This window comes from Xyrauchen texanus, chromosome 10 (assembly GCF_025860055.1).
Source record: "Xyrauchen texanus isolate HMW12.3.18 chromosome 10, RBS_HiC_50CHRs, whole genome shotgun sequence".
Classification (NCBI taxonomy): Eukaryota; Metazoa; Chordata; class Actinopteri; order Cypriniformes; family Catostomidae; genus Xyrauchen; species Xyrauchen texanus.
Window position 1 is genome coordinate 19,612,821 of NC_068285.1, and position 13,804 is coordinate 19,626,624.

Genomic DNA, 13,804 nt, shown 5'->3' on the forward strand with positions numbered 1-13,804 from the left:
CTGTCTGTCTGTCTGTCTATCTATCTATCTATCTATCTTTCCATCTATCCATCTATCCATCTATCGTCTGTCTTTGTTTTATTTTTTTAGACATTACTTTTAGCTTTAGCACTGCCAGATGGGATTCAAATGCCACAGCCTCATTAATTATGGATTGCATGCTTAACTGTGCCAAGTAGAAAAAAGAAAAAAAAAACATATGTCAGAAACAGCTATTTTCTGAAACTGAATCCTCTTCACAGACAACTAGCAAAAGCTAACAGGCCATTTCAAACCCCTGAGCTACTGCAGCACTTGAATTACTGCAGCACTGCACCTCCTCACCTTCTTTAGTTTTATTAGTGAGGCACAAGACAGAATGACTGTTAGACTTTTTATCTGATCTGATGGAGCTGTTTTACATTGCTTTCACATCACAGTATAGAGTGCAGCCTCAGAACCCTATAAGCCTATAACAGCCATTCACACACACATCACAAGATTAAACTTTAAAGAACCAGTTCCACTATCTGATAAACTATAAGTCACCTTTAGAAGCACTCGCTTCTTTAGTCACTTCTCTTTAGTCCAGATTAGTGTTTGTGCAATCATTATGATTAAAAGATTTTTTTAAAACTGTTCACATGGAAACATATACATAATACCATAATATTGAAATATTCAGTACATGCAAAGCTGTTTAAAAAGTGAAGGAAAAAAGTGTGGTATGTGTACCACCAGGGGTATGTGGAGTGCCTTGTGACTTTGGAAATTGAATATACTACAAATATAATACAAGTCATATTTTTTTCCATGTTTTATTTCTAATTTCTGATTTGTTTCTGATCTCATCATTAAAAACCAACATACCCGAGTTTACATTGGCAGTGCTGAATGCAAACAGTTACTTGACCTGATTTTGAACCACAGCTCTAGACTAGGCCAATGTTTCTGACTGTCATTTAATGTTTGGTGGTGAAAATACAATACTCCTTTATGAAATATGTCATTCTGCCTTTGTTGGAAAATACAAAACCTACAACACAAAATAACTAAACAAGAGCTTAAGCCCAGTAGGGACTTGAACATACCTCAAACCACTGTCCATGGGACTGCATCTTGAGGACTACACAGGGATCAGGCTTGGACAGAGCATCCCTGTCAGATATTCCTTTGCAGGCCACACGGAGCTCCACTTTTGCTAGACATGGGCTGTTGAAGAGGCCCAGTGTGGTGGCTGCTGACTCATAGATGTTGCTCATTTTGCTTTCCTGCGTTCAAACTGTGATGGAAAAGACAATAAGTTTAGTTCAATGTTAGTGCTGCATGACGCTGTTTACGGTTCCATGTCATTTTATTCCAAAGTCTCCATGTTCATTTCAAAAAGTCGTAGGTCAAATGCTGTACTGTTATATTCTAGTCTACACTCAAACACAGTGGACCCTTTTCACACTTCTGGGTTTTGGAATGCAGAAATAAACGATTGCAGTGCAAACTTTGACAGTGGTTAATTATAGTGAATGGGAGACTACAACTCACACATCTGCTCCAACATAAAAATAAAAGAACTACTATTACGTAACCACAACTTTCCAAATAAAGAAAAATGTAGAAAGAGATGGATTATGAAATTCAGAAGAGAGACGATGGCAAATTTACAGTTCCTCTCTCAGCAGCTGTCTTGGAAATCTCATTGCATCTGTAACGTGTTTTAAAAAGTACAATGTTATACGTAAATTTACACAAAACATTTAAAAACTTGCAAATATAAAAAAGTTTTATAGATTTATGCCACTAAATAAGGTGGAAACGCATCATCACAGTCTGTGCCAAGGCTCCATTAATGCCAGTATGTGCGTGTTCAGTGAGTACATTCAAGGTGAACATGTTTACACTGATATGATGATGATAATAATAATAATAATTTTCTAATAGAGTATTTTGTCTTGTTTTCCAGTAAAAATATTTAAACATTGTTAAAAACAGACAAATTTACTTGAAAAGAAAAATGGCATGTGTTGTCAGAGAAATCTGATTTCTTTTTTTTAAATGATTCAAAGGGAAACTAATTTGATTATTTTAACTCCATTTGCAAGTAGTTTGTCTTGTTTTAACATATACCCCACAAAGACCTTATAGGACTTGATACAGGAATTATCTCATTGTTTGGCTATGGAAAAGCTTACATTTATTGCTAAGGGCAAAATGTTTAACAATGAAACCCTTTTATAATATTTTAGAAGGAATCTGACCCAGATATTTTCAGCGCTACTGGCACAACATTCTCCTCATGATTGATGTATTCATGCACTAGATAGACACTGGCATGTGTATGAGTGTATGTTTGTTCATGCATATGTATTTCATTTTTGATATACATTTTTATGGTTCCTTTTGTTTGACCGTAGCAGGCCCCTTCTCACCCAGGTCCCTAGTGTGTGCTGCCCTCCCTGTAGTTACGCCCCTGATCCTATGGCATTCTACTTCTCAAATACATTTTTCTTGTTTAGATATATTTATCGGAAAACTTTATAAATATATATATATATATATATATATATATATATATATATATATATATATATATATATATATATATATATATATATATACACACACACAGTTGAAGTCAGAAGTTTATATCCACCTTAGCCAAATACATTTAAACTCATTTTTTCACAATTCCTGACATATAATCGTAGAAAACGTCTCGGGTTACATGTGTAACCCTTGTTCATTGAAAAAGGCGGAACGAGATGTTGCGCTGCTAAGCGCTAGGGGAACAATCTTGCATTGTGAGCAGCTGTGAATTTGTGTCAAACACGTCAATGAACATTGACCTGAATTTATAGCCTCGGCTGGTGAAGATCATTAGACGCACCTGTGGCCAGGCTATAAAATAGAGGCGTCACCAGTGTGTCGACAGATACCTTTTCTGAAGAGCAGTCCTGGGACGTCCCAGTGCGGCAAAGCAGCGCAACATCTCGTTCCGCCTTTTTCAGGGAACAAGGGTTACACATGTAACCCGAGACGTTCCCTTTACAAAAGGCTTCACTACAATGTTGCGCTGCTAAGCGCTAGGGGAACGCAATACCCACGCCGCCGCACTTGGGGCTGTCCGGACCCCTACGGTTGTGCAGTGTACTCACAAAAACACGAGAGGTCTCAGACATGAGCTTGAGATGTCGGCTCAAGGGCATAGGAGCCCGGAGTAGCATAAACATCCAAGCCATTCATTTTTGATTTATGTGTGCGGAGAGGATCAGCCTGCCGCATCACAAACTTGTTCAGGCATGAGCTGAGATGTCGACTCAAGGACATAAGAGTCCGGAGTAGCAAAGCATCTAACCCATAAAGTTCGATGAATGTGTGCAAAGAGAACCCTATCGCAACACAAACTTGTCATAAAAACTGATGAATGTGAGCGGAGAGGACCAGCCTGCCGCATCATAAACTTGTTCAGTCATGAGCTGAGATGTCGACTCAAGGGCATAGGAGCCCGGAGTAGTATGAACATCCAAACTATAGAATCTGATGAATGTGTGCGGAGAGGACCAGCCTGCCGCATCACAAACTTGTTCAGGCATGAGCCTGTCATAAAAACTGAAGAATGTGCGTGGAGAGGACCAGCCTGCCACGTCACAAACTTGCTCAGGCATGAGTTTGGGATGTCGACTCAAGGATGTAAGAATCCGGAGTAGCAGAAACATCTAACCCATGAAGACTGATGAACGTGTGCGGAAAGGACCAGCCTGCCGCATCATGAATACTGCCATAAAAAACGAAGAATGTGCGTGGAGAGGACCAGCCTGCCGCGTCACAAACCCGTTCAGGCATGAGCTTGGGATGTCGACTCAAGGACGTAAGAGCCCGGAGTAGCATGAACATCCAAACTATAAAATCTGATGAATGTGTGCGGAGAGGACCAGCCTGCCGCATCACAAACCTGCTGCAGAGGGACCCCTCTAGCCAAGGCTTTAGAGGCGGCGACCCCTCTGGTGGAGTGAGCCCTGACACCTACTGGCGAAGCTTGACCGCGTGCCTCATAGGCCAGGGCAATTGCATCCCTCACCCAATGTGACATAGTCTGCTTGGTAGCGGCTGTTCCCCTGTTGCGGCCCCCAAAGCAGACAAACAATTGCCCAGACTTACGCCACTGGCTAGTGCGGTGGACATAAGTTTGAAGGGCACGGACTGGGCAGAGTCCGTGAAGACTTTCCTGCTCCGGCGTTAAAAACGGCGTGGAGCAGAAGGCTTCCAGAGTGACAGGGTGTAGTGTCGAAAAAGGCACCTTAGGAAGGTAGTCAGGATGAGGATGCAGGATAGCTTTGGCCATACCTGGGGCAAACTCTAAACAGGCCGGCAAAACAGACAGAGCCTGTAGATCCCCGATTCTCTTAAGAGAGGTAATCGCCACAAGAAAAACCAGCTTGAGAGTCAGAAGTCTATCAGACGCTGACTCTAGAGGTTCAAAGGGGGTTTCGGCCAGACCCTCCAGGACTATTGCTAAGTCCCATGAGGGAGTTCTGGTCCTAACAGGGGGCCTCAGTCGCCTGGCTCCACGAATGAAGTGAGCGAGAAGAGGGTGCCTCCCCAAAGGCGCCCCGTCCATCAAGGCGTGGCAAGCTGAAATGGCGGCCACATAAACCCTGAGAGTAGCGGGACATATGCCTGCTGACAGTTTTTCCTGCAGAAAGTCCAGAACTGAAACAATTTGGCAGTGAACTGGATCTGCACCATGTAAACTGCACCACCTTTCGAAGACACCCCATTTATTGGTGTAGATTCTTCTGGTGGAGGGAGCCCTAGCACTAAGAATGGTCTCGATAACTTCAGGTGACAGCCCTGTGTTCCTCAGTTGGTACCCTTCAGGGGCCAAACATGAAGTTTCCACAATTCGGGCCGGGGATGAAATATCGTCCCCTGTGCCTGAGACAGAAGGTCCCTCCTGTCCGGAATCGCCCAAGGCGAGCCGTCGAGGAGAGATAAAATGTCTGAGAACCAAATCCTGTTCGGCCAGTGAGGCGCTATCAGTAAGAGGCAAGACCCTTGCTGGTGAACTCTGGCTAAGACTCCCGGGAGCAGAGAAACCGGGGGAAAAGCATACAGACACATTCTGGGCCATGTATGCGCCATCGCGTCCAGACCCAGGGGGCTGGGTGACTCAGAGAGAAGTAGAGGGACATTGCGCAGTCTCTTGAGAGGCTGAAGAGGTCCACTTCTGCTCTGTAAAATCTCTCCCAAATTTGTTGTACTACCTCGGGGTGGAGTTTCCACTCGCCCCTCGGTATGTTTTGTCTGGACAGCAAATCTGCTCCCACATTTAGGCGTCCAGGGATGTAAATTGCCCTGAGTGACAGGAGCTTGCTCTGGGCCCAAAGGAGAATCCGACGTGCCAGCAAATGCAGGTGGCGAGAGCGTAGACCTCCTTGACCGGTTTATGTAGGAGACTGCTGCTGTGTTGTCCACCACGCACAAGGACATGGCAGCCTCTGAGATGTTGGAGGAAGTATTTCAGGGCCAGAAATACCGCCATCAGCTCGAGGCAGTTGATGTGCCAATCGAGCTGATGACCCTCCCATTCCCCTTGGGCTGGACGACCACTTAAGATCGCACCCCAACCCATCAGGGAGGCGTCTGTCGTTAGCATCCTGCGACGACATGACGCACCGAGAGTGGGACCCAAGGTAAGGAACCGGGGTCTGAGCCACATAGAAAGGGAACGAGCGCTCGGCGCGTAACCCTTATTTGCCTTAGGGGACTGGCCCTTGGATGAAATCCCTGGCTTTTAGCCACAGCTGAAACGGTCTCATATGGAGAAGGCCCAAAGGAATAACCGTGGACGCAGACGCCATGAGACCTAGTATTCGTTGATACTGAAGAACAGTGCAACTTTGACCTAGCCTGAGATTGCTCAGGGAGTTCAGGATGGAGCTGACACGAGCGGGAGACAACCGTGCCCGCATCGTGAACGAGTTCCATATAATCCCTAGATAGGTAATTTCCTGGGTTGGAGCAAGAACGCTCTTCTGGACGTTGAGTCTCAGACCCAGAGAACCTAGATGAGCCAAGACGATATCCCTGTGCTATACTGCCAGTTCTTGAGATTGTGCTAGTATCAGCCAGTCGTCTAAATAATTCAGAATGCGGATGCCCTGGAGTCGCAAAGGAGCCAGTGCTGCATCCATGCATTTCGTGAATGTGCGGGGTGATAGGGCTAGGCCGAACGGAAGAACTCGATACTGGAAGGCTTCGTCCCCAAAAGCGAACCTCAGGAACTTCCTGTGCTGTGGCAGAATTCCATGCGTCCATGAGATCGATCGTGACCAGCCAATCGTGATGTTGGATCTGAGACACGACCGACTTGACAGTTAGCATCTTGAACTTGAACACCCTGACTGAGCGGTTCAAGCCTCGAAGATCTAGAATTGGACGCAACCCCCCACCCTTCTTGGGAACCAGGAAGTATCTGCTGTAATAGCCGGACTCTTTCTCTGGGAACATGTTCTATGGCCCCTTTTTGCCAAGAGATTTTGCAGTTCCTTCCACAGTAGACATGCCTGCTCCGGTCTTACGGTAGTGGGAACCACGCCGTTGAAACGCGGAGGGCGGCGAGCGAATTGAATTCTGTAGCCTTTTTCTACTGTCTTTAGAACCCACATAGAAATACCTGGCAGAAGTTTCCACGCTGCCAGGTTCTCTGAGATGGGTACTAATTTCAACACTTCCTGTTGAGGGGGTGTTGAGTGTTCCGTGTCCTGGACTAAGGCAGGAAGCAACGGTACACCCAACTCTTTGTTGGAAGCCTCTATCACCCGAAACACCAAAGGCGGCGGGAGTGAAGAGGTTTCGTGAGGGTATCGGGAGGGCCGAAGTGGATGATACACGCGCCCCGTCCCGAAGGGAACTACCCTCACAAGGTTGGGTACAAGAACGTCAGGGCTTCTTTCTTTTAGAGATCACAGCCCTGAGGTCCTGCTTGGGCGGCTGCTGAGGGCGACGAGCCTGTCCCCAGTCCCTACGAGGGGGAGCACGACTCGCCACGCTCTGTTTTTGAGCCTCTCTCCTAGCAGAGGCGGGGCGAGACTGAGTGGCCGACGGCCCCGCCCCCTGATTGCGGCGAGGAAGAAACTGCCCAAAGGCTTCCTCATGGCTTTTCGCCTCCTGGAATCTGGAGATATCCGTATTCATGGCGTCTCCGAAGAGACCAGAAGGCGAAACCGGGGCATCGATTAGGAAAACTCTGTCCCTATCTCGGATGCCTGACAGGTTAAGCCATAAATGCCTCTCCGTACTGACCAAAGCGGACATAGACCGGCCAATGGCACGGGCTGACTGCTTGGTCGCGTGGAGAGACAAATCCGTAGCTCGACGAAGCTCTAAAAAGGCCTCTTCGTCGAGAGTTTCACCTGCACTCAGATCTTTTAGCAGGTCGGCCTGGTACGCCTGTAACACAGCCATGGTGTGCAGCGCAGCACCAGCCTGACCTGCCGCTTGATAAGCCCTCCCCACTAGCATGGAGGTAGTCCTGCATGGCTTAGAGGGGAGAGCAGGTTTTTTCAAGGACGATGCCGAACCCGGCGAGAGATAACCCGCAAGTGTCTCTTCGACCGGCGGCATCCTCGAATAACCTCGCGCCTCAGCACCCACGATAGTCGAATATAACGATGTCGAGGGCACGTGAACGAGCAAGGTATAAGGGTTCCTCCACGAACGAGCAAGCTCATCGTGGAGGTCATCAAAGAAGGGAAGGAACTGATGAGGTGTTCCCTTCCCTTGGCCATCAGACAGAAATCTATCCTCTAATTTGGAGCGTTTGGGGGTTTCTTGGTCACGTGGCCAGTCTAATTGAAGTCTGGCCACAGCACGAGTCACCACATCGAGTAACTCCTCAGAGGATTTTGTATCCTGTTTTGAGTGCTCTGATGTGGGTGACTCGAACTCTATAGACCCAAGGGAATCGAGGTCCCCTCCTGAAATGAAGAGGCGCCGAGCGCCTTCAAGAACACGAGAAGGACCAGCCGGATCTGGGGAGAGAGCGAGCGAAAGGGACGCACCCGTCTCTCGCTCCTCAGCCAGATCCATACGAGAGCCCCACGAATGAAGTGCGGGTGCTGGCTCTCGAAGTAAGCTAGGCGAGCCGAAGCATCCCGACCGAAAGAAGGTCACAATGCGCGCACCGCCCGCCCCAACGCGAGAGCCGCGTGCTCTTCCCCAAACAAACAAAGCAAAACTCATGCGTGTCCTTGTCTGTCATGAGACGTTGATAAGGAAACACGCATCGCTTGCTCTGTTTCTCCGTCATTCTCTCTTTTTTTTCTCTTTTTTTTTATATATATAAATATACTCTTTCAGAGCAGAGAGATAAAGAAAGAAAGTTCTGCGCACTGCCTAACAATTTCTAACTCCTAACAAAGAGGGAAGAAAGTTTTGTAGCAGGTTGTGAGACACACAGCATAGTATGCTCTGAATGAAAAAAATCTGTCGACACGCTGGTGACGCCTCTATTTTATAGCCTGGCCACAGGTGCGTCTAATGATCTTCACCAGCCGAGGCTATAAATTCAGGTCAATGTTCATTGACGTGTTTCACACAAATTCACAGCTGCTCACAATGCAAGATTGTTCCCCTAGCGCTTAGCAGCGCAACATTGTAGTGAAGCCTTTTGTAAAGGGAACTATCCCTGTCTTAGGTCAGATTGGATCACTACTTTATTTTAAGAATGTGAAATGTCAGAATAATAGTAGAGCAAATTATTTATTTCCGCTTTTATTTATTTCATCACATTCCCAGTGGGTCAGAAGTTTACATACACTTTGTTAGTATTTGGTAGCATTGCCTTTAAATTGTTTAACTTGGATCAAATGTTTTATGTAGCCTTCTACAAGCTTCACACAATAAGTTGCTGAAATTTTGGCCCATTCCTCCAGACAGAACTGCTTGTAGGCCTCCTTGCTCTCACATGCTTTTTCAGTTCTGCCCACAAATGTTCTATTGGATTGTGGTCAGGGATTTGTGATGGCAACACCAATACCTTGACTTGTTGTCCTTAAGATATTGTGCCACAACTTTATAAGTATGCTTGGGGTCATTGTCCATTTGGAAGACCCATTTGTGACCAAGCTTTAACTTCCTGGCTGATGTCTTGAGATGTTGCTTCAATATATCCACATAATTTTCCTTCCTCATGATGTCATCTATTTTGTGAAGTGCACCAGTCCCTCCTGCAGCAAAGCACCCCCACAACATGATAATACCACCCTCATTCTTCATGGTTTGGATGGTGTTCTTCGGCTTGCAAGCTTTACCATTTTTCCTCCAAACATGACGATGGTCATTATGGACAAACAGTTAAATGTTTGTTTCATCAGACCAGAGGAAATGTCTCCAAAAAGCATCTTCTGTGTCCCATGTGCACTTGCAAACTGCAGTCTGGCTTTTTATGGTGGTTCTTCCTTGCTTAGAAGCCTTTTAGGTTATGTCAATATAGGACTTGTTTTACTGTGGATATAGATCCTCCATTATCTTCACAAGGTCTTTTGCTGTTGTTCTGGGATTGATTTTCATAGAATGCATCTCCTTCTTGAGCGGTATGATGGCTCCGTGGTCCCATGGTGTTTATACTTAAGTACTATTGTTTATACAAATGAACGTGGTACCTTCAGGCATTTGGAAATTGCTCCCAAGGATGAAGCAGACATGTGGAGGTCCACAATTATTTTTTCTGAGGTCTTGGCTAATTTCTTTTGATTTTCCCATGATGTCAAGCAAAGAGGCACTGAGCTTGAAGGTAGGCCTTAAAATACATCCACAGGTACACCTCCAATTCGGTACACCTCATTTCAGAAGCTAATTGGCTAATTAAGGCTTTACATCATTTTCTGGAATTATCCAAGCATCTTAAAGGCACAGATAACTTTGTGTATGTAAACTTCTGACCCACTGGAATTGTGATAGAGTCAATTAAAAGTGAAACAATCTGTCAGTAAACAATTGTTGGAAAAATTACTCCTGACGTGCACAAAGTAGATGATAATATGAAATCTTTGGAGTGTTTAAAAATTTTTTTAATGACTCCAACCTAAGTGTATGTAAACTTCTGACTTCAACTGTGTGTAGATATACATTTCTTAAAAATCTTAAAATCAGAACCACATTTGATGGCATACATTTTTGCAGTAGTCCTTAAAATAATTTGAATGGAATTATGTTTCACTTTAGGCTACAAGTTCTAACACAATTGTGTCGATTAAAACAGAACACCTGGGACTTGTTAAGTCAGAGGCACCGATAACGTTGTCTTGTAATGAATTTGCTGTTCACCTATATGAAATGAGCTCAGCGCTGTCCCTGTGGGAGAGATTCCCTGGAACACAGGGCAGAGCTGACCCGAATACTCTGACTGCGACCACACCACAGTGAACGTCTCTCTTCCTCTCTGAGTATACTCAATTATTCATGCCCTCTGCTTCTTTTGAGTGCCACATTTTTATTATCATTATTGTTATTTTTAGATAAAGGATGGCGACGTCCCGTTACGGTCTACTGAAACACTTCAAAGCCTCCTAATCCTGCAATGTGGAAATAACTGTAATTCCTGATGGTAACACCATTCAGTTTTTACAGTAAGCGTGTCCCACTTTGATGCGTTATTTCAATGCACCTGGCTCCTCTCGCGCGCTCAGATTAATTTAAGTGGCTGCGCGTGAATAGCGCTTTGCAGGTGTTCGTGTTGCGCGCGTGAACTGTTCTGCATAAACTCTATTGGAATAATCCTGGAAAGCATGGAGTATCCTGTAATATTATGAATTAATAAGGCACTCGTGCTTTATTCGTGCTGCTAGACAGCTATGGAGTAATATGTGTGCCACCATTCTGCACGCGCAACATTATATTTTGAACAAGCAATATATTTTGAGTGCACAAAAATGTTCTGTGTGCGCAAAATTATACTTTGAGCATGCAAGATTTTATTCTGAGCACACAAACATTTTCTGTACATGCAAGATGATATTTCGAGTGACCAAAAAGTTTTTTCTAGTATTTAGTATTATTTATAGTAGCTATCTAGGTTACAGTTACACTTACATAGCTACTAGCTTTGCCATGTTAGCTACCACTATCAACTGAAAGTATATTAATATAATTTCTCCCGTGTGTAAAAACTCTTTTAGACCATCATAATAGTGTCATTTTGGGGAACATAATTTGACTTCTATCTATCTCACAGGATATTCTGAGAGAGCAGTTTATTAAAATAAAAGTGATCAGATTACATATATCAGCAACCACTGACCCTTCTTCTTTTTGTTATCATTGTATGCTTTGCTATTTGTGGCGAAGCTCCTGCCCATCACTGCTAGTAGCCAATACTGACATAAGAGGCAGGACTTGTCGGAATACAGTTGGAAAAGCCAGGGGCAGATTTAGGCGTGGGCGACATGGACAGCCGCTTGGGGAAGCATCTTGCAGGGGCGGAATGAGGCCACCCCAAAAACAATTGGGTGCCCTGAAGTCCACCAGCCATCTCATCTCCAACCACATTTTTGTGTGCTCAAAACATAATCTTGTGCATGCAAAAACAAACATATTTGTGTGCTCAAAATGTCAACTTGCACACTCAAAAAATCATCTTGTGCGTACAGATATTTTTTGTGAGCTCAAAATATCATTTTGCACGCCCAAAATAACATTTTACAAGCAAAGAATTTTGGCACATATATAACTCCATAGGACAGCCTGATTGCATTGCAGAGCGTGGCATTGGCCTAGTTTTCATGCTGTTAATTGTGGTATAAAATTCAACCTATATGGTGCTTGTACAACAGCCGCTGAAATGTTATTTCAGTTCAAATGCCTATTCAGAAGCTCTCACCTTCCTTTTTGTGGTCGTTTTATTCAATGTGACAACGGCTGAATTTAATCCAATGCGGCATCGATCGTACAGTATCACCTAGGCTGATCAAAACTTGTGCAACTTCTTGGAAAAAGTAGACATTAAATAAACAACATGCTCTGTTTGTATGTGGATGAAAAATGAATGAAAACAACTCGTCATCTTCTATGCAAGTTTATATTAAACTCCTTGATTCTATCTGTGATAGAGAGCATATACAAAAAAATGTATATAGCCTTCAACAAATCAGTGGTTACTTTCCTAAAAGGAAAATAGAGAGGAGTATCATAGTAGAATACCATTTACTGCAAACTATGCGAACCATAGGCATTGCATATACAGATATGGGATAGACAGCAGGCTATGTCCCAGTCCTACTTTCTACAAAAACAGAAAACCGAGACATATTTATACGTCAGAATAAAAAGAAAAACATGCGCATATTTGGTCACGGTTTTTAAGATGACTGTTATTCCTTAAATGCGTAAAACATCAAGTCATCTGAAAATAGTGTTTCTGTGAATTCACGAGTTCCGATGTTTTGCTATTGAAGGCACAATACTTACCCACTCTGTAAGTATAAGAACAAATCCTAAACAATGCCAGAAAAAGTTATTTAGTGTTCAGATCGTGATGAGTGCAGTTTGCGCACTGGATTCATTTTCATCCAAAGATACCGATTCCATTTCCAGATTCTCTACGATGATTTTAAAAACTGCTCCATCGGTTTGTGCGTAAAGGTGATGGATAGTCCGACCCGCAGTCTCCTGTCTCAACATAAGAGTAGGGCAGGAGAGCGCACTCCAGCTAACTTGACTGTTAATTCCCCTTCTGTGGAAATTGGAAAGCAGGTGCAGGGTGCGAACATAGTGTAACCCTGCACTCTGGTGGTTAGTTTAGTGAATCACAATGGCTATGAAATAAGAGGTAAACCTTTTAAGAAATCAGATCTGTTTTGATGGAAGAAAAACTGTATTTGAATGTTTATGAAATGAAACTCTTTCTTAATTTCTTTCTTTCTTATGACCACAAGACAGTAAAAATTCTACATTACAAATATGGTTTGTTTATTTCTGATTATGATGCTTTTATTCATCCCATTGATGGTTTCAAAAATAAAATGAGTAGGCTACAGTCACAAGAAGATTATGATTCTATTCTAATCCTAAAAAATCCTGAGGTTTTGTTTCAGGTTATGATTGTGGCTAGCAATTGTGGCTAAACATCTACATGTCTATTCTATTCTATTCTATTCTGATATCCTGAACTTTTATTCGGGCTATGGTTGTGGCTCACAGTGGTATTTATAATTCTATTCTATTCAATTCTATTCTGTTATATTATATCATGAACTTTGATTTGGGCTATGATTGTGGCTTGCAGCAGTCTCTAAAATTCTATTCTATTATCCTGAACTTTGATTTGGGCTATGATTGTGGCTCGCAGCTGTCTCTAAAATTCTATTCTATTATCCTGAACTTTGATTTGGGCTATGATTGTGGCTCGCAGTGGTCTCTATAATTCTATACTATTATCCTGAACTTTGATTTGGGCTATGATTGTGGCTTGCAGCAGTCTCTATAATTCTATTCTATTATCATGAACTTTGATTCAGGCTATGATTGTGGCTCGCAGCGGTCTCTAAAATTCTATTCTATTATCATGAAATTTGATTTGGGCTATGATTGTGGCTCACAACAGACTCTATAATTCTATACTATTATCCTGAACTTTGATTCGGGCTATGATTGCGGCTCGCAATGGTCTCTATTATTCTATTCTATTATCCTGGACTTTGATTTGGGCTATGATTGTGGCTCACAACAGACTCTATAATTCTATTCTATTATCCTGAACTTTTATTTGGGCTATGGTTGTGGCTCACAGTGGTATCTATAATTCTATTATATTCAGTTCTATTCTGTTATA

General features: G+C 43.5%; 1 protein-coding gene across 1 annotated transcript in view; it reads right to left on the reverse strand.

The window, feature by feature from the left end:
- LOC127650043 (copine-4-like) overlaps positions 1-12,615 on the reverse strand; it is a 69,923-nt gene extending 57,308 nt beyond the window's left edge. Inside the window, exons 1-2 of the mRNA XM_052135172.1 lie at positions 12,442-12,615; positions 1,071-1,261 (exon numbers count right to left, since the gene is read on the reverse strand). Coding sequence (XP_051991132.1) covers positions 1,071-1,241 — 171 coding nt within the window. The 5' untranslated portion in view covers positions 1,242-1,261; positions 12,442-12,615. The remainder of the gene's footprint in view (positions 1-1,070; positions 1,262-12,441) is intronic.
- Positions 12,616-13,804: the final 1,189 nt, after the last annotated feature.